The following is a 23,655-nucleotide window of genomic DNA, read 5'->3' on the forward strand; positions in this document are numbered from 1 at the left end:
CCCACCCCGGCTCCCCTGGGGGCCTGTCACTCACCGACTGCGCTGAAGACCTCGGTCACCTGGTGGTTCAGCCTGGCCGATGTTTCCATGAACAGCAGCCTCTTGCTCTCTGCAAACTCCTTCCCCTCCTGAAGGAAACAGCCACGAAATCCCACGTGATTTGCAAAGTTTCCTAAGAACACTGCGGCGCCTTCGTTTTTTTCTTTCTCTTCAAGTGTCCAGTAGCCACTCGTGCCTCACGCTCCCATTTGAGCTTTGGGGGTGCTGTTTTGTTTCCAGCTTTGTGGAGACCTAATTGACCAGCTGTTTGCTGACAGTAAGACTCGAGAAACAGCCGCAGCCTGTGGAGAACCTAGGTCCTCAACTTCTGCTTCTTGGCCTCCAGGACCAGGGAGGAGGGGGTGGACAGGGAGTGCTGGCTGGAAGGGGCTCTTCTGGAGCCCAGCTCCGCCTCAAGGGGCCTCCTCTCCCAGAGGAGTCTGAGAAGGCCAGTGTCCTTGGCTCCCTCCCCCATGAGTCTCAGGCAACTGTGGGCTCTGCCACTCGAGCAAAGAAACCAAGCCAGAGCCGAGGAAACCTGGAGGGAAGGGTCGGAGAGGCCCCTAGGGGCATCCACCAGGACCCTCCCTGGGGTCTCCTCCCTTCCCACACAGGTGAGGCCTTCGTGGAGTGACGGCTGTCACAGAGCAAGGGTGAGTGTGAAAACACCAGGGCTGCCATGTGAGGCGAAGGGGAGAAGGAGCCACAGAAAAGCCAAGGTGGCGCCCACGACTCAGGGGTGAATGAGGACCTGGGGGCCTCCCCTGCAGGCAGCTCCCCTGAGCCTCCCAGACTCCCCAAGAAGGAGGAGCGATGCTCCCATCCTGCATGACACCTGGCCACGCCCACGGCCTCAACAAAAGGTGTCCCCTCCCCCCTCGCCCACCCACCAAGCCCCGCTCCTCCCATTGAGCTTCCACACTCCCCTCTCCCCTACTTCCCATCCCCCACTGCTCCTCCCATCCCCACACCCAGCGACCTGCGGCAGCCCTCGGCCACGGCTCCGTGCTCACCTAGTCTGCAAACCCCCGCCTCCTCCCACTGGCCGCCATTTCCAATGATGGCTCCACCGTGGGCTCCCCAGCACACCTCAAGGACCCACACTGATGCTGCCTCCCTGGGTTCCCTCTGCCCTCCCCCCAAGTTCCTCTGAAATCTTCATCCCACTTCTCTGTCTTCTGCATCCCCCCCAAGGAAGTGGGTCCCTCTCTCCCCTGGGGGAGGCGCCCTCCACCTGGGCCCTGCGTCAGCTCTTCCTCTTGCATCAGCCCCTGGTGTGTCCCTGGGACGTCCCCACCCGACACTTTTCTGCAGCTGCTTACATGGCCCTCGTCTTAAAGGTGGCAGGCAGGGAAGATGCTATTGAAGACAGACCAACCGACAACTGGGGATGCAGCATCCACCCACAGGCAGGGTGTGACCTAACTCAGAGGAGCGAAGGGAAAACCCGCATGGAGGTCCCTCCTGGTTCCTGAGCGGGAAGGGAGACCTGCTGAAGAATTGGACACTTCCAGGGAAGGACAAACTGCCAAAGAGCGCTGAGAGCTGCAGACCTGGCACGGGTGGCACCTCGGGGGCAGGGCTGCAAGGTGGCAGCTTTGGGTGGGAGACGGAGAGCTGAGCTGCTCTGTAGGAGGGAGACACAGGGAGGTGGGTGGGCAGGGTGGGAGGGTGGGGGAAGGGCAGGCCAGGGAGGACGTTGGCAGCAAAAAAGGGGAGAGAACCCAGAGTCTGGGGAGGCTGGGGCCCCAGGGAGAAGGTCAAGTGGAGGAAAGGGCCAACACAGAGTGGTCTCATTTTCTATTTTGTTTGCTGGGCTGGGCTACAATGTCACCCCAGGGCACCCCTCCAGGTAGAGAAACACTGTTTGGTCTATACAATTTTGCTGCTGAGTTGCTGGTGGAATCAAGTAGCTGGTGGCCTGTTGGGTTGGCCTAAGAAGGAGAGATGACGACAGCCACAGAGGCAAAGTTGAGTGAGACGGGGAATTAGGCGATGCTGGATATGGAGTAAAGGGGGCTGGGAGACCCAAGGACCTGCAAGTCCCCAGGGGAGCCCCTGGGCTTCCCGTCCTCTGTGAGATGTGGACATTACTATTTGTATTTTGAAAGACAAAGGGACCTGGTACAGCTCAGAGACCTGGAGACTTCAAGTAGCATATATCTGAGTCACGTGAATGAAACCCAAATATGCCCTTTGCCCCACTAGCTTGGGGATTCCAGGTGGGGTCACTTTAAAAGTTCTCAGGTCCCATGGGCCTCTACTCCCTAAACTGCAGGCCCTCAGTCCTCCCCCTACCAGTTTGTCTCCTTGAGGTCCCCCAGGACGGGGCTCATGGTCACCTCCCTTCTGTGGAATGAGCATATCCAGCGCTCAGATCTGGGCTTGTAGATTCATTCCCCAATAACGGGAATCAGGGCTCCTTGAGAAAATGACTGATTCCAGGGCGGGGGCAGAGAAAAGTACAAGATGAGCCTGGACCAGCTTGGTGAGCCAGCGAGGAAGGAAGAGCTCAAAGAATGACGGGGGCGGGTAGAAAGGACATAAAAGGTCATCGGAGCTGGCTTGAGGGATCTCTCTTGATGGCCAGTGAGTGTTCGTTTCCTGCTTTGATCCTTGTCCTGTGCTTACATAAGAGGGTAACACTTGGGAAAGCGGGGAGAAGGGCATACGGGAACTTTTTGTACTGTTTTTGCAATATTTCCTGTAATTCTGAAATTATTTTAAAAAGAAGTGCCAAAAATTAATTTGAGAAATGCCTGGCTGCAGGTCAGCCTCACCTCTTCCCCAGCCAAGACCCCCTGTGCGATTCTCCCTGGGGCTGGGATGCTGGTGGCGGCAGCACGTTGTCCCCCTGACCACCCAGGCCCTGGCCGTGCTGAGTGGGAGCGCAGGATGAAGAGGCCAGGGTGGTGGCCTGGGGCCCACGGGGTCTACAGCTCAGACCCCAGGGTGGCCTTCCATGTGGTCCAAGCCACAGGGTGTCACTTCTGCAGGCAGGCAGGCTCGGCCCAGGGCGGGGTGCCGGGACAGCAGAGGCAGGGGTTGCCGCTGCCCAAGGCCCCTCGTGCCCCCTGAGCTGGGCAGCCTGCCCAGGCCCCTGTCTCCCTGCTCACCCTTACCTTGCCTCCAGTGCTCGTTCTAGATCACCCATCACTCCCACCCCCAGCTCCCCAAACCCTCCAGGGACGGCTGTTGCCTCCAGAGCCCCCCTTTCCGTAACCCCACATGCCAGGATCTCTGCCTCTGAGCCCAAAGCCTCTCACACGGCCTTCTCCCCCTCCTCCCGGGAGCCCGCCCTGCAGCCCACCTGCCTGTCCCTCTCCTGCCCTTCCTTCCTTTGTCCCCTCCTAAAGTCTTTCCTAAATCCACCCACACACCTCCTACACACACACACACCTCCTACACACTCTTATACACACACCTCCCCCCCACACACACACCTCCTACACTCTCTTATACACACACCTCCTACGCACACACACACCTCCTACACACACACACCTCCTACACACACACACCTCCTACACACACCCTCCTACACACTCTTATACACACACCTCCTACACACACACACACACCTCCTACACTCTCTTATACACACACCTCCCGCACACACACACACCTCTTACACACTCTCTTATACACACACCCCTATACAAACACACACACACCTCCTACACACTCTTATACACACACCTCCTACACACACACACACACCTCCTACACACTCTTATACACACACCTCCCGCACACACACACACCTCTTACACACTCTCTTATACACACACCTCCTACACACACACACCTCCTACACTCTCTTATACACACACCTCCTACGCATGCACACCTTCTACACACTCTTATACACACACCTTCTCCACACACACCCTACACACACACACCCTACACACACACACACCCCTTACACACACACCACCTATATACACACACTCCTACACACCCTCCCATACACACACAAACACCACCCCTACACACACACCTATAAACACACACTCTCTTATACACACACCTCCAATATACACACACACACTCCCATATACATACACCTACACACACACACACACCCTTACACACCCTCCTAGGCACACACCCCACACACACACACACATATCACCTATACACACACAGACACAGACACCTCCTACACTCTCTTATACACACACCTCCCACACACACACACCCCTCCTACACACACACCTCCTACACACTCTTATACACACACCTCCTACACACACACACCCCTCCTACACACACACCTCCTACACACTCTTATACACACACCTCCTACACACACACACCTCCTACGCATGCACACCTTCTACACACTCTTATACACACACCTTCTCCACACACACCCTACACACACACACACCCCTACACACACACACACACCCCTACACACACACACACACCCCTTACACACACACCACCTATATACACACACTCCTACACACCCTCCCATACACACACAAACACCACCCCTACACACACACCTATAAACACACACTCTCCTATACACACACCTCCAATATACACACACACACTCCCATATACATACACCTACACACACACACACACCCTTACACACCCTCCTAGGCACACACCCCCCACACACACACATATCACCTATACACACACAGACACACATACCTCCTACATACACACTCTCTTATACACACACCTCCTCTACACACACACACACACCTCCTACACTCTCTTATACACACACCTCCTCTACACACACACACACCTCCTACACACTCTTATACACACACCTCCTCTACACACACACACACACCTCCTACACACACACCTCCTACACACACACACATACCTCCTACACACTCTCTTATACACACACCTCCCACACACACACACCTCTTACACACTCTCTTATACACACACCTCCTACACACACACACACACCTCCTACACACTCTTATACACACACACACACACACCTCCTACACTCTCTTACACACACACCTCCTACACACACACCTCCTACACACACACACACCTCCTACACACTCTTATACACACACCCCTACACACACACACACACCTCCTACATACACACTCTCTTATACACACACCTCCTACACTCTCTTATACACACACCTCCTACACTCTCTTACACACACACCTCCTCTACACACACTCACACATCTGCACACCCTCCTATACACATGTAAACACCATCTATACACGCACACTTCCTATGCACACACTCCTACACACACACACCCCACTAGATCTCTGGGATTGCACAGACTGTGCACACATCTCTCCATTGCACTTAGTCTTCCATTGGTCATTTTACAGAACTGCAACTTTTTTCATTTTTTAATCCCTTGCTCAGTTCCTAGCATAGAAATTTGGATTTATTCTTTTGCCCCTTCTTCAATAATTCACTGAACACAAAGAAAAAGATCCAAAAACTCACATTTCTTGAAGTGGGATGGAGGGATCCTGGTTTCCTCGTGACCCCCGGGACCTGGCCAGGGCACCTGCCCATTCCCTGCGTGACACCAGGCTGGTCCCCCCTCGGCCAGCTCGCAGGAGGGCAGCCTGCCTGCTGCTCACAGCTCTCCCCACCCTGGACAGCGACCATCTCCGGGTCCGACCCTTCCAGGAACAACCAGAAATCTTTGGCCAAAAGGGAAACTAACATGGGAAGTGCGTGGGAGTGTCTGTCAATGCGTGTGTGTGGGGGGTGCATGTACACACGTGTGTGGGTGTGTGACTGTGTGTGTATGGGTATGGGTGTGTGTGAGCATGAGTATGTGTGTGGTGCATGCATGCACACACATATGTAGGCAGGTTGTGTGGGTGTGCATGCATACACGCAGATGTGTGGGTATGTGGCTGTGTGTGTGTGCATATGTGTATGGGTGGGTGTGATGTGTTCATCTGTGTGGTGTGTGTGCATGGGTGTGCGTGCAAGTGGATGTGTGTGTTTTGGGGTCACTCCCTTCTCCTCTGGGGGGACACATGACCAGTCTCCAGTCCTACCTCAAACGTCACCTCCCGCTCCTCGCCGAGGTCCGTCTTGTTGCCGACCAGCATCACCACAATCTCTCCTGGGTGGAACTCCTTCTCCAGGTCCTTCAGCCACTGCTGAACCATGTCGAAGGAATCCTAAGAAAGAAAAAAACATCAGGCCAGACAAAACACTTGGGCGGTCTCACCAGCTCTCCCAGAGGGAAGAAAGAGCAGGTGTCAATGCCACACTGTGTAAAATGTCTCAAGACCCCATTGACCATACGACAGACCCCCACAGGCTGCTCTGCTCCCCTGAGGAGGCGCAGCCGGATCTTTTTCCTGCTTCGGGTGGCCTGGGCCTCGTGGCACCTCTTTTCCCACTGACAGGGCCCGGGAGGCAGAGGCTGTGGGATGCTCCAGTCAGACCTCCACTCCTGGATGCCCTCAAGGATCCCTCTGTGCAGGAGAGTTTGGGGGAGTGGCTATCACCCCAAACCATGCCCCTAGCTGCAGCACCCTGCAGACCAGGTATCGGGGGCTCCTACCCGGCCCCCCGTGGCCCTTCTCCCCTCCCTGCAGCAAAGCTCACCAGGCTGGTCTGCTTTCAGTGCCGCAGTGGCTGCGCACATTTCACCCACCCTCCCTAATTCCACCACGCTCTGCTTTCCTACCAGAACTCTCTTCTCCTCCTGCTGACCTGCCCCCCTGCCCTAATAGTGCTAATCCCTGCTTTTCCCCCATGTCTTAGCCAGAACCTTCCTGTAGGAAGCCCTTCCACAATGTACCCCCAGCTGGGTTTGGTACCCCTCCCATCAACTCCCACAGAACCCCACCCTTCCCTTCTCCTGCTCCAAGTATCTGCTCACTTGTGTTTACCATCTGCCTGGATGATGCTCTGTGTAGGGACGTGCAGCCAGGGGCCACGTCTGCCCCTTGTCTGTGACACCCTCTCACCAACTCAGCCGCACTCAAGGAATCGTGAGCAACTGATAGTGGTACTCTGTGTGGGATGTTCTGGGAGGACCACAGAGGAACCCAAACCCCACCATGCAGGAGAAGGAGGGGTTGTCAGGGAGGGCTTCCTGGAGGAAGTGACCAACTTTCACTGCAGTGTTCTCTACTGCTTGTTGGGGGTTTACCATAAGCACCAGCACAGACCAGTCCCCTGACACCTTCAGATGACAGCGTCCCTGCGCCTGGGAGGACGCAGGGCAGACGGCTTGCGGAGGAGGGTGGGGACATGCCCGCGGCAAGCCTCACCTTCCTGGTGATGTCATACACCAAAAGCGCAGCATTGGCTCCCCTGAAGTAGAGGTGGCAGACGCTGTGGTATTTCTCCTGGCCGGCCGTGTCCCAGATCTCCAACTTCAGAGACGCAGCACCCAGATCCACCACCTTTGTGAAGAACGCACCTGAAACAGAGCCGGACAGAGCTTCACCCAGAGGCTGGGGCCTTTGTCCACCGCTCAGCCTGGGCCAGCACGAGCCCCGGGCTCAGCCAACTGCTCAGAGGGACCGCCAGCCACAGGCTTCCTGTCGCCCATGGTCAGGGAGGCTGAGAAAAGACCTCCCTGGAAGGTGGTGGCTTCCTGTCCAGCGGAACACCCGTGGATGTTCCTGGGCTTCTAGACGCATCACTGCCATCTCTGCCTCTGTCTTCATGTGGCCTTCCCCTCTGTGTCTCTGCATTCTCTCCTGTTCTTATAAGGACACCAGTGGTCGGATTCGGGGCCCACTCAAAATCCAGGATGACCTCATCTCAATATCCTTAACTAATTACACCTCTAAAGACCCTATTTCCAAATCAGCCTACATTCACAGGCCCTGGCGTTAGGATGCAGATACATCTTCTGGGGGACACGATTCAACCCACTACAGTGGGAGAAGAAGGGATGGGGCTGGGCTGCCGTTTTTAGCACAGAGCAGGCAAGACCATGATTCTCTCTCATGAGAATCTAGGCTGGGATGGCTCCTAAACAGAAGGCCCCACTGGGGTTCTCCGCCTGCACATCTGCATTTTCCTACATGTCCATGAACTTGAAGTCAGGTCAACTTCCCCCCAAAACTCGTACGTTGAGATCCTAACCCCCAAAGTGGTGGTATGAGGAGGTGAGGCCTTTGGGAGATGATTAGAGTAGATGAGGTCGAGGGTGGGGTCTTCAAGATGAGGTCAGTGCCCTTATAAGAAAAGACACAGACTTCCTCTTTCTCTCTCTCTCTTTCTCTGTCTGTGTCTCTGTCTCTCTCACCTACCCCCCCCCCCCCGCCCCCTCTCTTTGCAAGCACAAAGAAGAAGACAGGTGAGTACACAGCGTGATGGCAGCTACCCACAAGCCAAGAGAAGAAGCCTCAGAGGGAAACCTCCCTTGCCAGCATCTTGGTTTTGCACTTCCAGCCTCAGAATGGTGAGAATAAGTCTCTGTTGTTCAAGGCATCCAGTCAGTGGTGTTTTGTCACGGCGGCTGGAACAGACTCTGACACTCGGTCACACAAAGCTGCAGTCTTTATCTCAACAGGAGGACTGATGGCTCCTGGCTCACATGGGGCCACTGTCAGGATGGAACATAAGCCACTTCACGTAACAGGTGCTGCATCAGGACTGACGATGACGTGAGTTTGAAGGCCGTGCACGGGTGTTGGACAAAGGTCCATCAGCTGCGTGAACTTTGTCCGCTTGCTTAAACCTGCTACATCTCAGTTTCCTCCTCTTTACCCGGAGCCAGTGGTGCTCTCTTCCCGGGGCGGTTGTCAAACCCATTAGAAAAGAGGAAGCACGGAGTCTGGGACATGAGGCTTCTGTCCCTCTGCCGCCCTCTCTCTGCTCTCCTGACTCACCGTCCAGGAACATCAACCTGTTGTCCACATCCTCTGTCTGTTTTCCATCCTGTCGAGTCACGTTTCTGAGTTTGGTCTCGGCTGGATCCTAGAAATTGTCACTGCCAGGTGACACATGGACGTAAAACTCAGGTTTGCCTCCTCCATTTAGCAATCTTAGCTTCTGATGTTTTCCTTTTCCACTTTGAAAATGGTGGCTGGTGGTTGACTTTAAATGGATGTAAAATCCCCCCAAATGTCCAAGGAGTGCAGGGTTCTCAGCTCAAGCACTGACGAGACGCGAGTGACCGCATATTTACAGATGGCAGAAACTTGTCCTTCTCAGAGAGAAACACGAGACCCTCAGGTGGCCCTGGAAGGGTCTCCGAAGCAATCTTCCACCCCCGGCCCCATGGACTCCTTGGCTCCAACCCGGAAAAAGAGCCCACATTTGTTATCTTCCTTCTTCAGGACGCCACAGACCATGTTTTGACATCTTCCCAGCTAATGCCAAAAATCGGTCAAAAACCAAACTTCCAAGAAATCCAGACAGACTTGGAGATTTTGCCTGAAATCATATTGGCAACAAGGTGGGGTGTGGGGGCCGGATCAGGCCAAGAACCAGGAATTTTTCACATTTCTAGAATACGCTGTTGGAGATAACACATGGGCACAATTTTATCGGACTATCGTCTGAACTGGGACCACCTGGCCTCCATTTTATAGAGTGGCCCCCATCACGACACAAAGCAGGCCTCCTTCCTTTCCTGATCCCATCGCAGACCTCAGCACAGGTGCCCCAGTGACGGGGGGACACTTCCTGCCCTCGTTCCAGCCTCTGAACTACGGAGAGCTCAGCTCTGTTCTCTCTCCGGGGGCTTCTGGCAGCTGGAGTGCTTCCCACTTGGAGAGCTGAATAAACCCCTAGTGGGCAATGAATGACGTAAGAATTAACTGGGGCTGCTCTCCAGCTTCTGTTTTATTGCCCCAAATTAAAAAGTGTCTCTACTCAAGGTTAACATGATAAAAGTGGTTTTGCTTTTTTACCTTTTAAGTTAGAGAAACTGCTGATTCTGCTCATTTAGGCCCTCTTTGTAGGATTCGTCTTTTCTGTAAAAGTTATAAGCCGATCGCTGGTTGAAGGGAATACGAAACGGATAACTTCTTCTTGGGGCCTCAGCAAAGTTCAGTTTCGAAGGGACGTGAGATGTGGCCAGGCTGACTGTGACAGTGCCTTTTCCTTCCCACGCCAGGCCCAGTGGGTCCAGGATTCGTTTTGGCTTCTGCTAGTAAATATGCACATGAGCACTAGATGTCACTGTCCCTCCAAAAGATGTCACCAACAAAGTGCGGGCACAGGGAAATGGGCCAGAAGTCCTGTCTTGTAGCCAGTTGGGATTCAAGGATGTGGGGTCTGTGGGAGCCCAGGGGCCTTCAGGAGCTCTTGGTGGTCCAAGTCCCCTGCCCACAGTGGTCACTCTTTGGAGCTGCCCACCTACCCTGCCAGGTCCCCTCCTGTGGCAGGACTGGAAGCCATGGTGGCTGGGAGTGGTGGGAGTTGCAGGGTTTTTCTGGTCTCCTCCCAGCAGGCCAAGCCCCCAGGAGGCTGTGCCCACCTGGGATGCTCACTCTGGCTCTGCTTCTGGTTCGTGAGTCCGTCTGTCACAGTTAGGGCTCCAGATCCGGCTTCCTCCACATGGACGGGGTCTTGCCTGGGGATGGCTGGAACACTGTCCGGGTCCGTGCCCAGTGCTAATGTAACTCTCCACTGCGGGGCCACCCCACACGCTCACCAACAGATCCAGACCCTCTGGAGGGAGCCCAGGGATCTATCGTCCTCCTGAAGGCTGGAGTATCTTGAATCTGGCCTGCCCCGAGGTGGCACCACATGGACATACCAGGCCCCATCCTACCCCAGCCCTCAGGTGTGTGGGGCGGTTGTTGGCAGAAGGGGAGCAACACACAAGGACTGTGACGACGTTAAATTGTCACACGCCACCCCAAGATGTGCCTCTTTGGCTTGAGGATTATTTTGGGCTGGTTACTTTAAAGAAACTGCAGGCAGGAGAGAAGCTCTGAAAACCAAGTAGAAGTTACCCTTAGTAAGAGACATTTACATTTGTAGGGGAAATCTCCATCTATAAAGATATCACCCTCTCTGTACCAGGAAGAGGGAGATGACCTTGTCTCTAGAAACTCTTATCAATGTGGAAGGCAAGGACTTAAATCTGCATGATAACCTGACTCTTGTTTACTGTGCTTTTTCTGGTCATCTCCCATAACTGACTCCCCGCCCCCAATGTCCTCCTTTGTCTTTAGCTGAAGATGATATTTAAGATGAGAACCTCTGCCATTTTGGCAAGTTACTCAGCTTTCCTGAGTGTCTCCCATGTATACATGTTACAAAGCTTTGTTTAATTTTCTCCTGTTATTCTGTCTCATGTCAGTTAAATGTGTAGCCCAGCCAGAAGGACCCAGAGGGTAGAGGAAATGTCTTCCTCCCCTGCAGTAATGCACAGCTCAAGATGCCCTCAAGTCAGTCTTCCAGGAGGGCCCACCGTAGGAAGGTGGTCCCATCCCATTTCAGAGATAAAAACATCGAGATGAGAGAAGAAGCCACTTGCCCGTGGCCTCTGTCCTCCATTCGTTGGCTCATATTTACTGAGAGTTTCCTGCAGGCCTCTGTTTCCCAGCTCCCCCACGAGGAGGAGGTGCATACCCCCATCCCACGCGGAGGCCTTGCTCCCCCGCTCACCCCCACAGTGAACAAGAGCGTGTTCTCTTGATAAAGCCAAGGGCGTGCGCGAAACAAAGAAACAGAAGTGTCTGCCTTCAGAGGGGTTTTGGACAACACAGACTGCCTTCACATAAATTAAAGGAATGATCATGTTCCATTTCCTCATCAGAAAAGCGGAAATATCCACTTTTATAAAAAACATAATAATTGCAATAGAAAAATAATTAATAAAATAACGTAATACTAATAAATATCATGTCATTGACAAGAGATTTTCACATAGTAAGGTATATGGGTAGCTATTCGGGCTCAAAACTGATTTGGCTTGAACTTATGGCCTATCAAACATACGCTGTACACCTGCTTAACCACTAAAGTAAGGAGTCACCCTCTCAAGGTAAGAAGGCATGCTTTCCCTCCCACATCCTATTGGTAACACCCAGATTACTCCCTTGCCTGACATCATGGTCAAGTTGACCTAAATTTGCAACTAAACACCTTGTTGAAACTTTGACGAAAATGTGTCCTGAGTGTGTTTAATGTATGTTCTTTGTTCTAAAAAGATATAAGACTGCACTGAAACCCATGCTTCTCCAGAACGCTTTCTAAGTCCTTCCCAGGTTATAATCCTCACTCTGGCTCATAGTAAACTCCACGTATTTCTCTTATCTATAGACTGGCTATTGGTTATTTTGTGTCGACTTTATAATAAGTGAAATAAGTAATATTATTTTTTTACTTATTTCTGTAATGATGCTAAAAATACCCACTCCAAAGGTTGTAATCATGTCCCAGGTAAGCGTGGGGTGTAGACCCTGGGATGTAAGCGGCGGAGGCCGTCCCTCCCACAGGGGATTCAGCTCCTAGAAGCAGAGGAGGGCTCATCCCCTCTGCGTCCCCAACGCTCAGCACAGTTGCCGGCACACACAGTAGGCACTGGGTACATCAGTGCTGGCCGCAAGGGCTGTGGCTGATGGAACAAAGAAGAATTGCTGCCCTCAGCCTGAGGGCTGGGGCCACATCTAATGTAATCGGTTGCCTTTGCCACCATACCCTCCCTTCCCAGTCCCAGCCACCAGAGAGGGGAAAAGGCACCAGCCCCAGGGCAGAGGCAGAGCCAGCCTGTGGAGCAGGTTTGGAGAGATGATAAGCCTGGGCCTGGGGGAGGGGGCCCAGGAGGGCAGAGGACCAGGAGAGGAGAGGGCACACCCAGACCTGCTCCCCCAGCAAAGACCCCCCCATCCAACTTGGGCCCAGGTCTGTCCATCCTCTTGACCCCCATGCAGCCCCTGAAGAGAGTGCCGGCAACTTGGGCAGCCTGGGGAGGGGACGCCTGGCCCCTGACTTGCTGGAATGGAAGGACCCAGCGGGCGGGGGTGGCGGGGACTTGCCCCCCGCCTTCCATGAGCTGCAGCAACTGGGAAGAGCTAAGCCCGCAGGCTTCTTGCTCGGGAAAGCGAGCAAACTTGTCTGAGCTTCCCTTTCCCCTGCTCTGTGAATACACAACGCCAGCACTGTCCCCCCGGCTCAGCATGGCGCTGGGCATCTGGGCCCCCTCCCGCCCCCAAGGTGGGCCCAGCACGTGCGGACGTGCAGGTCGATTAGGCTGAGCTAAATGAGTCTCCACATCACCCTCTCTGGCCTCTCCTCTCCCAGGAGCCCACTGGTGGCTGCCCACCACCTCTTGGGTGCCGGCTCTCTCTCACAGACTCAGTTAGAACAAGAATCCCAGACTTTTTTGGTAAAGGGCCCTATAGCAAATATTTCAGTCTTCAAGGGACATACCATGACTGTGGTGACCACTTACAGAGAGAAAGCAGCCGATGAGGATATGCAAATGCCGGGAGTGGCTGTGTTCCCACTAAACAGGCAGAAACAGGCAGGGCCCTGTGAGCCATAGCTTCTCCTCCCACATCTTGTTGTAAGACCAACCCTGACCGAGCCGCCTGGTCTGGTACCTGCCATCTCTCTCCATCATCTTGGATCCCAGTCAGCCGGGTACATACCCAGTGCACAGCCCTCGATACCCCAGCCTGGCCAGGCCCCCTTCTGTGGTCTCTGCTCTCAACTGAAGCCCCCTGAGGCCAGACTCAGGACTTTGCTGCGTTTTTCTTTTGCTTTCGTTTTTGTTTCGGCTTGAGCAGGATTCTCCCCAAGCTAACATCTGTGTCAGTCTTCCTCCATGTTGTATGTGGGACGCCCCCACAGCACGGCTGACGAGTGGTGTAGGTCCACACCTGGGATCTGAACCCGCAAAACCCGGGCCACCAAAGCAGAGAGCGGCCCCTTCTGTTTTGGTTTTTTAAGCCCAGTCCGATAGTGTGGGTGAGTGGTGTCGATCTTCCTGAGGATGGAGAAGGTTACACTGTGCCCCTCTCAGCCAGACTGAATCCTTAGTCTTCACTAGCTCTCCCTGAGTTCCCGTCCTGGAGCCAGCCCCTCACCCCTCCTTCTGCCTCTCCCGCCACCAGTTCTGGGGGCCTGACCCTGACAGATCCCCTCGGCCCCCTGTATCCCTCGGGGTTCTTAGGAACCATCTTCCTGAGAAGATCGAGGATCCCAAGTAGCATTTTGTGTTGTTTCTATGTCTGATGTGTCTGTTTAGCTTGTTTAGAATCCTCTACACCTGACACAGGCCTAGGACAGAGGCCATGCCCAGCAGACGCTTGCTAAATGAGTGAGCGAATGAATGAATGAGTGAAAGAATGAATGAGTGAGTGAATGAATGAATGAATGAGTGAGTGAGTGAGTGAATGAGTGAATAAATGAATGCGTGAGTAAATGAATGAATGAGTGAAAGAATGAATGAGTGAGTGAGTGAATGAATGAGTGGACTCAGGGAAACTAAAGGCTTATCAGTAGCAGAGTCCAAATTTGAAACAGAAGCTCTGACTCCAAGTGAGGTGTCTTTCCACCATGCCGGTTGCCTCCCAGAAGGATTGGCATAAAAATGGCTTAGGTTTCTGTATTTCAGGTGGGAAACGGGATTTTCACCCCCAGGCAGGATGTGGAGGCTGACAGCCCAGCAGATGCTCCGAAGACCTCTGAGAGCCATGCCGTGTCAGCCCCTTTAAGAAGCGCAGTGAGCGGGTCTGCCCCTCCCACCACCACCCCTTCCTCTGCCCCCCTCAACCCCTACCAGGCTGGTAAACTGAGGCCAGGCAGAAAGGGAGCTGCTCTTAGATAAACAATCCAGGAAAGTGGTGTCAGCAGGAGGGCGACCGGGCAGGGTGAGATGCAGCTGGTCTAAGTGGCTGAGTGGCAGAGCCTGGGGGGCCTTAGGGGCTTGCCCTCCCATGGGCATAATCCCTCACACACCCAACCCTTCTGGGGCCAGCGACCCTGACCCTGAATCAGCACCCCTGAGGACTCCGGCTGAGCTGAAACCTGACCGTGCCGGGTTCTGCATGTTTGCCTGATGCAGATGGACAGAAACCCCTCACTGCACCTGCTGGGCGCAGCCTGATGCTCCAGGAGAGCTGGGAAATTCCCAAGCGGCCTCGTCCCCATGTGCCCCACACATGGTCCACAGCCCCAGCTTCTCAGCTTGGAGATTGACAAAGGGCACCCTGTGCCATCACTTACATCCCACGGTAGGCAGGGTACTCCTGAAGTCATTCTTCACATACCGGAGAGCCAAGCTGGACTTGCCCACAGAGCCACTTCCCAGGAGGACCAGCTTGAACACAAAGGGCTGGCCCGGAGCAGCCCGAGGGCAGGAGGCCCCAGCCACCTGTGCCATGCCCTGCAAAGAGACAGCATTTGAAGGAGGTTGAATGTCTGATGCCAAAGAATCTTAGCAAGTCACCACCAAGGACGCTGTTTCCCTGGTCCAATGCAGTACAGCCTTGAGCGGAACAGAGCACCAAGTCCGAGATGCCTGGGTTGACACCCCGCTCCACTCTGCACCCCATCTTCTCATCTCTAGAGCGGGGTGAACAATAGCTGCATGGTAGGGCTGTTGTGAGGAATGATGCTGTGTAGGCTTGGAAAGTGTGTCAATGGTGCCCAGCAGGGGCCACAGCATAATTAACGCTGCACACTCTGACAAATAATGATTGCGTGCTACTTGTCACATTGGCTTATTGTCCTCATTCCACTAATTCTCACTGTTTAAAAATCTATTACTTATTCCACAAAGTATCTGAAGCACCTGGCAGATAAAATGCTCTCTCAGGTTTTGGTTTATGGATTAAAGTCAGTGTTTCAAACAAAATACCAAAAAAAGGTTGATGTTCCAGAAACAACTATCTAAAAAAACTTGGTGTTTCAAGGATCTCAAAACATTTTACCCCTTCTCATTGTATCTAAAGTCTCAAAACCCACAGTGATAAGCCCTGGAGAAAAATAGCTCTGTGATCAAAACAAATTTGGGCAAACCCTGCATATTTTTTCATTATAGACAATTTCAGGCACATACCACAACAGAGAGAATGGAGGTCATTCCGATGGACCTCATGCATCCGTCATCCATTTCCACAATAATCTGCTGTGGCCAACATTCTTTCCCCACAAGACAGAAACCCACACCCCCAAACCCTACCCCCATCAAAGGTTACTTTGAAGCAAATCCCAGACACCCTATTGTTTCATCTGCAAATCCCAATATATATACATATATTCTTTTTTTCTTTGCAATTTATTTCTCAAAGAAGTCAGATCGTCCTGCAGTTTGGGCAAGTAGATTTTGTTGATTGCATCCATGTGTTGTCACTGAATATGTTCCTGTGAACTTTGCATTTTCTATAGCCTGGTGGCTCAGCACAGGAATCTGCTCAGACACAGGCTATCTTTCAGCAAGTGTGCTTCGTGAACGTGGTGTGCATTTCCCCAGGAGCTGAATACTGTCCAGTGGGCTCTTTGCGATGTTAGTGGTCATTGAAGACCACTCCTTGCTTGACTATTTCATTAGGGGGCTGCAAAACAGTGGCATCCTAAGGTTTTCACTTTGCGTTAGTTTATTATCTAGACTGCTTCTAGAGAGAGAAACTTCCCCTAAAAAATATCCAAACCCACCACGGGGAAAGCCAGTCCTATGAGCAGAGTCTCCTCTCCCTCCTCGAGAGGGTGGCCCCTCAAGGGTTGGGTGGGAAGGGAGGAAGCGAATGGATTTGGAAGAGCAGCCGCAGCCAGCTCTGGTCTGCCCTGTGGGCACAAGAGGAAAAGAAGCAAGTTTGGGATCAAAGTCTCCAAACAAACAGGACTGAGGACTAGACACCAACGAGACTGTTCCAAACAGAAAGTGACTGGAGAGCGACAAGGTCTGGCAGAGAAGGGCTCCCGGGCTCTTCCACTCCTTGGGGAAAAGGGGTGCAACTCAGCAGAGCTGGTGGTTGTTGGAAAGTGTGTCTGGAGCCCCGTCTTATACCGGAGACCCTCGAGTTTTGCCATCAACTATGACGCTTAGTGGTGGCAGTGGACGTGTTGCAGAGAAGGAATAGGAAGACAAAGTTTTAAATTTTCCACCCATGTTTTTTTAAAGCTGCTCAGGTTATTTCATGATCTGCCAAGGCTGAGAACCAACGCTGCTGTGATTTTATCTGTTTTCTTCAGGGCTGGGAAAAGCGCCTCTCACATAGTAGGTGCTTAATAAATACCTGAGGGATGAACGAATGAAGTGAAACACGGGGTACTGTGGAAACACAGAGGAAGGGCAAATGACCCACCAAAAATCAGTGTTTCAGGGGCCAGCCCGGTGGTGTAGGAGTTAAGTAGTTAAGTTCACATGCTTTGCTTCAGCAGCCAAGGGTTCAAGGGTTCGGATCCCGGGCACAGACCCACACACCTCATCAAGTCATGGCGGCATCCAACATAAAATAGAGGAAGACCAGTACAGATGTTAATTCAGAGACAGTCTTCCTGAAGCAAAAAGAGGAAGATTGGCAGTAGACATTAGCTCAGGGCCAATCTTTCTCACAAAAAAAAAAAATCAGTGTTTTCAAATATTTGCCCCAACAGAGGACAATTTCTTGGAGCCTGCGGCAGGACATGAGTGACTTGAGAGAGAGCAGGATCTCCCTGAGAGTCAGCTGGGTCGGGTTGGGGGTTGGGGGGTGGCTCTAGGAGCAACACGCTCCAGACAGCAGCCCAGGCCTTCTCAGTTCACAGACCCGGCACCCAGGTGAGGGTCCTAGAGGGACCACTCTCCTCTCCAGAACCTGTCTACCCATGCAAGAACTCAAAGCAATTCCTCCACAGATTTCTGACCCGCTGGCAGAAAACTGAGCTCGAAGGCATAGTAAAATAAACAACATGGACAAACGGGAAAGCACAGGAAAAGCCAGCTGGCCCTCCAGGATTAGAATTTACAGCCTAGCCATTCAACTCTGCCGGCCAAGTGGCAAATCAGAGCCCAGAGTTCTGAAGGAAGCCTCAGAAAGGATAATAAAAAGATGGTGTCGCAAAGTGCGGCTATTTCCAGAGACGGCCCGTCAGCTCCATCGTCAAATAAACCACGGGCTTTCCCTTCTGGTGAAGCTGCCAGATCGGCTCGCTTCCCTCTGTTGAGGTTGATGCGGATCTCTCTCCCTCCTCAGCCGCCTGTCTGGTCTCGCAGCTGCCGCCCATACCCCTGATCACGTGTCCAGTCCCCATAAATAGCAGCTGATAAAACAGACAAAAGTCTCTGCCATCATGGGGCCCACAGCTCCCTGTTCCTCTTCTTGGTTGACGTTATCTCGGTTGTTGACTCTCCCTTAATTCGTAGCATTATTTTTTAATGACTGATCTCTCTTGCTGGGCTGTAACCTCTCACAAGAGCAAGGAGAGTACTCATTGAGCACACAGTAGTTGCTCATCAATATCAATATCTCATGAACACACATGGGAAGAGCTTAGCAAGAAGGCATGACTGGGCAGACATGCTGTTTCCACCATGTGGTTTGCACAGCCAGTCAAACCCCAGGCAGCAGTGAATCTGAGTAACTGAGTAAAGAAAGAACAGAAGGGCCTCCAGCAGGCACTGAGAGCGCCTTCGAACTGGCCGCTCAGCCCCGAGTGGCCGAGAAAAGCTGTAAGTTACATTCTTTAAGGCCACCCTGCACAGGAACTCAGATGAGGCTGCGGGGGTGGGACTGACCGAGCCTAAGGGGCTGGCCACCTTCACAGAGGAGCAGAGTGGGATGCTCCTGGACCCCTGCACTCTTGGGCTGCACAGAGCCTTCTGTGGAAGCTGAGCAAGGAGCCTCCAGGGCCCTGGTGTCATCCCCCTCTCACAGAGAGGCCCAAAATCTTTTCTAAAACAAAGACACAGAATTCAAAGCCAGAGCAGGCTGCCTTCATGTTCACACTGGATCCAGTGGGGGCGAGCATGATTTCAGCCACTTACAGAGAGCGGCATGACGAACTCCCACATTAAGAACAGCGGTACAATAAGCCTGTCCTGGCAGCCGCCGGCCTGGACTCATTGATCAAAACAACATAAGCTCTAACTTATAAATTACGCTTTTTTTTTTTTTTTTTTTTTTTTGCCGAACTCAGAGAAACAGAATACAGTGATGGTTTCCAGGGTGTGTGGGGTGGGGAAAATGAGGAGATATTGGTCAAGGGGTACAGATTTCCAGTGATAACAGATGAGCAAGTTCTGGAGATCTAATGCACAGCATGGTGATTCTAGGAAATAATACTGTATTGGATGCTTGAAAATTGCCTAGACAGTAGATCTTAAATGTTCTCACCACAAAAAAGAAATGGTAATTATATGACAGGACGGAGGCGTTAGCTAACACTATGGTGGCAATCATTTTGCAACATATAAATGTATCAAATCAACATGTGATACACTTTAAACTTACACAATGCTATATGTCAACTATATCTCAATTAAGCCAGAAAAAAGGAACACTTTTAAGAATGCAATTTCCGAGCTTTCTGTGCCACCCCAAGCTAATACCTTGTTTCTCGCTGGAAGTACTGAAGGCACGTGCTTAGAAGAATTATTCCATTGATCTGTGCCGTAATCTTACAAAGAAAGAAAGTTCTCACACACCTACAGCAATGCTTTGGCAAGTATTTGGAGACATCCCTTCAAGTTTTCTTTGCCATTTATTCACCCAGATTAATAAAACTCTTAAGTCAAGAAAATCTTTAGCCCAAAACATGTCTGAATTAAAAAAATAGGTGGAATACGAATGAATGTGTCATTACTGTGACAACACAAACCAGCATCTTATTCCTTTGACAATGATACATCTCTTTGTTTAAAGATATTATTCTACCATAAATGTAAACACGTCATTGTCCATATGAAAAAACTCAAATTATCCATAAGCCGACACCCTTACTACAACCAGGGCAGGTACTTTGCCTACTTTCTTCTAGTTTTTTTTTTTTTTTTTATGAATCTTAAAAACAAACCAACCATAGTTTTAACATAAAACTACGTATGCTACCTTTAAAAAAAAAATCTTCACATTATATCAAAGGCAGTTTTCCACATCACTATATATGCTATATACACATTCAACACATATATGTTTAACAACCATGTAACGTTCCTACAACTATGGCAACTTGCTGAATCATTTTGCTGTTGCTGGCTTTTTGCTTGGCTTTCATCTTCTTTCTGTAATAAGTCAGACTGCAGGAAGCATTTTCGTGTATAACTTTTTGCATGATTACACGTTGTAAGCTGTCGATAATCAGAGCTTGGCGCCTTCTGTTCAGAGAGCAAATTGAAAACGTGACACCTGAGCCGCCTCTAGACTTCGATCAAGATGGGGTTGTCTGAAGTCTTTCTGAACACAAAGGTGTTCTCAGGGACGCGGTATTCGTGCTGAGGGTTCTGGAGACCCTCTCCACGCATCGTGATTTGGGGCTTCTCCATTTCTCACAAGCTCATCTCCCTGTCACCAAAGGGAAAAACGATTGCAAATCCAAACTAGCCTTTTTTTTTGTAAGGAGGGGAGTTTCCAGGGAAGGGTCGGTTTGCTGAGTCCATTGTCCTGATGTCCCTCGCCCGGGTGTAGGGAGCACCGAGATACTGCGCAGCTGTTTGCTCAAATGTCAGCCTGCATGAACGGAGCATCTTGATCCCTTTGAAATGCGTCCCTCAAAGTGACTCCCCAAATGATGCTTCATTACCAGCGGTTCATGTATAAGGCTTTTAACTGGAATTTTCCCGAAGGCCACTATTTAAATAGGAATCTCCCTCTGGGAGCCTGACCTACCTAGCAAGAAATCAGGATCCAAACAAGGCCACCTCGGGCCACATAGAACAAACTCCTGGCCTCTCACTGTGCCCTTTTGTGTGCATGAGGGCACACACACAGACACTCGTGCAAACACACAAAGACACACACAGACACTCACAAAAAATACACACAGACACAAACACACAAACACACACAGACACATGCAGATACACACAGACACAAACACACATGCACACACACACACTCTGCAAAGTGCACGGAAGTTTAAGCAAGGACTCACGTGTTCCCCAGGCCTGCTCACTTCCAGGGATCCTGACTGCTGGGCATTCTGGGTCCCGCAGGGCAGCTCCCTGTCTCCTTTCTCCCTCCTTCTGGCCTGGGAAAACTTTGCTTCCCTCCACAGACAGGCTGGGGCGGTGGCCACGGCAGTCGGGACAGGTGGAGAAAACAGGTAAGAAGCAGCAGCCCCTGGCCAAGACGGTGCCCAGCCCTCCGCCCCCAGGTCAAACCTCCTCCCACCAGGTCTCAGGGCAAGGTGCATGGTGCACGGTGGTCACGTGGTCCCCTGGGGCAGGGCAGGAAGGACTGTTAAGCGGTGCTCCAGGAGCACCTGGGCGCCCGGCCGGAAGTGCACTCCTGTCCAGTGGTTGCTGTCCCACAGCTCCCGCTGGGTTTCTCAGCTTTGTCACAGGTCTCATTTCAATGCCAAAGATTTCCCTTGCTCCTTCCTGGGAGCTCTATGGATCTTTGCTGCCCTTGAAACTAACAGCCCAGAAGAGAAGGAAGTATTTCTGTCAAATGAATGCATTCCTTCCAGGGGCAGCTGGGAGCCAGCTCTCGCGGGGCCCTGCATCTGCCCCAGGCACAGGCTGGGCTGGGCTGGTCCAGGGTCAGATGACTGGATCCTGGCTGGATGCCACCTGGGGTCTAGGGGCTGTGTTTCTCTAAGGCTCTCTCCCAGCTTTGTCACCCTCCAACCCGATTGTGTGCCTCCTCGCTTCCTCGGGTGTGGGAGGGTCCGGGTGCAGGACTGAGGGGAGCGGACTTCCTCCTGGGCCTCCCTGATTCCTCACGCAACTCTGGTCAAGGAATTTCCTGGCTCAGTGGCGACGAAATAGCCTCTTCAAGATAAGATTTTTGGAGTCTCCAAGCATGCTGGGGAGGGGCGTTGGCCGGTTGCTGAGGAAGGTAGAAATTCATGGGCCATGAACGTCAGTCCGCAGAGTCAGTGCACAAGAAGCTAGCCTTCTTTATGTTCTCATAACTCACCTTGACTTCAGTGGGGGCTCCCGTCCCCGCAGGCAGCTGGGAGACAAGCTCAGTCATCCCTGTGGTTTCCACACACACTGAGGGTTATTAGGGTCTTACGTTGGAGGGGACATCTGTGCCAGGTCCCTACTGGGCTCTTCAGTGTGAGCTCTTCTGGATACTCCAAAGGGGAAGCCAGTCTCAAACATCCCCTCCTCACAGTGCCATGAGGTCACCAGCCACACTCCCCACCCAGGTCTCCAGCATCCATCTCAGAGAGGAGCAGGAGCAGGAAAACGAAGGCGTCTGAAAGCCAGGACACTTCCCTGAGTCCTGTCCATCACTGCAGGACAGCAAGTTCACAGGGACGGACTGAAGTTTAGGATCCACACCCCACTCCCCTCAATTTCCCAGTGGAAGAGGGCTCCTGCAGAAGGTCTAGATAATTAATATGAAATAAAACTACATTAAGAATTCTGGGACTTGTGGCCCCAGAACCCTCAGGACTGCAGGGTGAGGGCATGCTGCTCCAGGAGCTCAGAGGAAAGAGCCCCAAGTTTACAGCGCTCCTGCCACAGCCCCTGAGGGGGACCAACACAGCACCTCCAGCAACCCCTGAGTGGACAGGGGCTCAGGGCTTGTGTAGGTATCCACCTGTGTGTGACAAAAGTCCACAAACACAGAGACTTACAACAACACACATTTATCGTCTCAGTCTCTGTGGGTCAGGAGTGTGGGTATAACTTACTGGGTCCTCTGCTCTCAGGGTCTCACAGGCTGAAGTCAAGGTGTCAGCCAGGCTCCATCCTTTCTGGAGACTGACATGTACTCCAAGCTCATGTGATTTTGGCAGAATTCAGCTCCTTGTTTTTGTAGGACTGAGGTTCTGTTTCCTGCTGGCTGTCAGCCAGGTCCACTCTCAGCTCTTAGAGGCCACCTGCAGTTCCTTGTCATGTGGTCCCCTCACAGAGCCTCTCACACATGGCTACTTGCTTTTCCAAAGCCAGCAGCAGAGCCCTGATTTCTGGACTCTCTTTTCCTGGGCTCGCCTGATTAAGTCAGGCCCACCAGACACCATCCCCCTTTTCATTATCTCGTAATCAACTGATGCGGGACCTTAGTTACATCTGCAGAAACCCCTTCTGCCTTTGCCATATAAAGTAACCCAATCTCAGGAGTGACGTCCATCGTCCATCGTATCCACAGCCCTGGGCACATTCAAGGGGAGGAATTATACAGGGTGTGGACAACAGGGGATGGGAATCTTGGAGGCCATCTAGAATTCTGCCTACCCTAGTGCCTGAGCTGAGGCACGCACAGGGAGAGCACGCCCCACCCAGGTGATACAAAGGGAAATTGCCTATCAGCACCCCGCTGGCGGATGGCGAGGAACCACCCCAAACAGCCTGACCCCTTCCCACCTCGTCAACCCCAGGGGCACCCTGAGAGGCTGGAACTCAGACACTCAGCAGTGCCTGGGGGCTGATCACTTCTCTGGTCCTGGGGTTGCACAGCACAGCCCGTAATCTGGGTGGGTCTTTTCCCTGCAACCTGCAGGATCCTCCCACAGGGACCTCGGCAAGTCATTCCCCTTCCAGACATCTGCTCCCTCACCTCCAAGGTAAGTGGGTTGGGCCAGGTGGCCCCAAACCTCCC

At 52.4% G+C, this 23,655-nt stretch overlaps 1 protein-coding gene across 3 annotated transcripts in view; it reads right to left on the reverse strand.

The window, feature by feature from the left end:
• The window catches only part of RAB17 (RAB17, member RAS oncogene family), a 36,554-nt gene that overhangs the window by 2,078 nt on the left and 10,821 nt on the right, over positions 1-23,655 (reverse strand). Inside the window, exons 1-5 of one of the 3 annotated variants that reach the window (XM_070618712.1) lie at positions 22,748-22,834; positions 15,185-15,344; positions 7,309-7,460; positions 6,079-6,204; positions 35-128 (exon numbers count right to left, since the gene is read on the reverse strand). In XM_070618712.1, coding sequence (XP_070474813.1) covers positions 35-128; positions 6,079-6,204; positions 7,309-7,460; positions 15,185-15,341 — 529 coding nt within the window. In that variant the 5' untranslated portion in view covers positions 15,342-15,344; positions 22,748-22,834. Of the gene's footprint in view, positions 1-34; positions 129-6,078; positions 6,205-7,308; positions 7,461-15,184; positions 15,345-21,031; positions 21,603-22,747; positions 22,835-23,655 lie in introns of those variants that run through there. The other 2 variants (XM_008507018.2, XM_070618710.1) reach the window with 2 other exon arrangements.

The sequence above is a fragment of the Equus przewalskii genome, chromosome 5, assembly GCF_037783145.1.
Source record: "Equus przewalskii isolate Varuska chromosome 5, EquPr2, whole genome shotgun sequence".
Classification (NCBI taxonomy): domain Eukaryota; kingdom Metazoa; phylum Chordata; class Mammalia; order Perissodactyla; family Equidae; genus Equus; species Equus przewalskii.